Genomic DNA, 1,338 nt, shown 5'->3' on the forward strand with positions numbered 1-1,338 from the left:
AGATGCATGTCGGATGGCTCTAGAATTCCTCACTAAACCTCCAGTGTCATTACCACTGGACAGGTTATATTTCACCAAATTCGGAGGTAGTGACCAGTATGGATTACCTTGTGATGAGGAGACGCGTGATATATGGCTAGAGTTGGGAGTGCCTAGAGATCACATCAAGAAGGAAGGGATGAAGTGTAACTTCTGGGAGATGGGTAGCACAGGACCATGTGGCTACTCCTCGGAGATACATTACGATATGAAAGGAGAGCCTAGCAGTGCTCTAGCCCGTGTGAATGCTGATAGAAATGATCTTATTGAAATCTGGAACATTGTGTTTATATCTCACAAACGAGTGAGTGCTGATACTATTGTACCGTTGTCTAAGAACTATATAGACACTGGCCTTGGCTTTGAACGTCTAGTCACTATCTTACAGAATAAAACATCGACCTATGATACTGATCTGTTCCTACCCCTGCTAGAAACCATAGAGAAAGTGAGTGGTGCCAAACCATATGGACGAACGTTCACTACATCCAATAGAACAGATCTGGATACGAGTTATCGTATGTTGAGTGATTACTCCCGTATGATAACAGTGGCTTTGGCAGACAATATGTTTCCTGTTGCTAAATCGTCCCGAAATTGAGAAAAGACAGGACAGGAGAAAGCCAGCCGTTCCGAGAACGAACCTTATCCGTTCAGGATAAAATCCACCCCAGAAACGAACCCACAACCTAGCGCTTGGAAAGACCTGAGGGGAAAGAATCATAAAGAGGACATAAAGCCAGAGGAAATAGCTCCGTTGAACACACGAGTTCCCAATGGATCACTAAGGCTAACAAGCTGGGTCCGTCCCTTATACCTTTTTATTACTATTGTAATAATAAAGGAAGGACGGACTAAAAACAGAGTGGAGGGGAGAGCAAAGAACATAGGGCTTTTTGCTCTCAATTCTATGCGGTTTAAGTCATCGCTTCCCTCTATTGTCACTTTCTTCTACCTACTCTTTGCTCTTCATTCTAATGGAGGTGTTGCAATTGGGAAAATATTATTAATAAAAGGTCGATTCCTACGTAAAAAGTTGCGAAAAATCCAAATCTGAGGTTAAAACTCCGAAAAAATAACTGTAAAAGGTAGACAATTCAATTTTTATTTTCCGTTTTAATGAAAGAGTTCAAATATGTATGACGTCAGACTTTACGCAGTTTTTTTTTTTTTTTTTTTTTTTTTTTTTTTTTTCAAGTGAATTCCTTGTGGTGAAAAGATTCAGTTTCTTGATGGCATAATGATATTTTATTGTCAGATCTGTAAGAGGGAGAAATAGAAGCATTCATTATTACATCC

At 39.9% G+C, this 1,338-nt stretch overlaps 1 protein-coding gene across 1 annotated transcript; it reads left to right on the top strand.

The window, feature by feature from the left end:
- Positions 1-13: 13 nt before the first annotated feature.
- On the top strand, positions 14-640 carry LOC103522577 (alanine--tRNA ligase, cytoplasmic-like). The gene has a single exon (XM_026832643.1). The coding sequence runs from the start codon at positions 14-16 to the stop codon at positions 638-640; it is 627 nt and encodes a 208-aa protein (XP_026688444.1).
- The last annotated feature ends 698 nt before the right edge of the window (positions 641-1,338 follow it).

Source organism: Diaphorina citri, unplaced genomic scaffold (assembly GCF_000475195.1).
Source record: "Diaphorina citri unplaced genomic scaffold, Diaci psyllid genome assembly version 1.1 scaffold9392, whole genome shotgun sequence".
NCBI classification, from domain to species: Eukaryota; Metazoa; Arthropoda; class Insecta; order Hemiptera; family Psyllidae; genus Diaphorina; species Diaphorina citri.

What these genes read in the sequence shown, in the direction of transcription:
- LOC103522577 (XM_026832643.1), top strand. Translation starts at nt 14, where the DNA reads ATGGCTCTAGAATTCCTCACTAAACCTCCAGTGTCATTACCACTGGAC.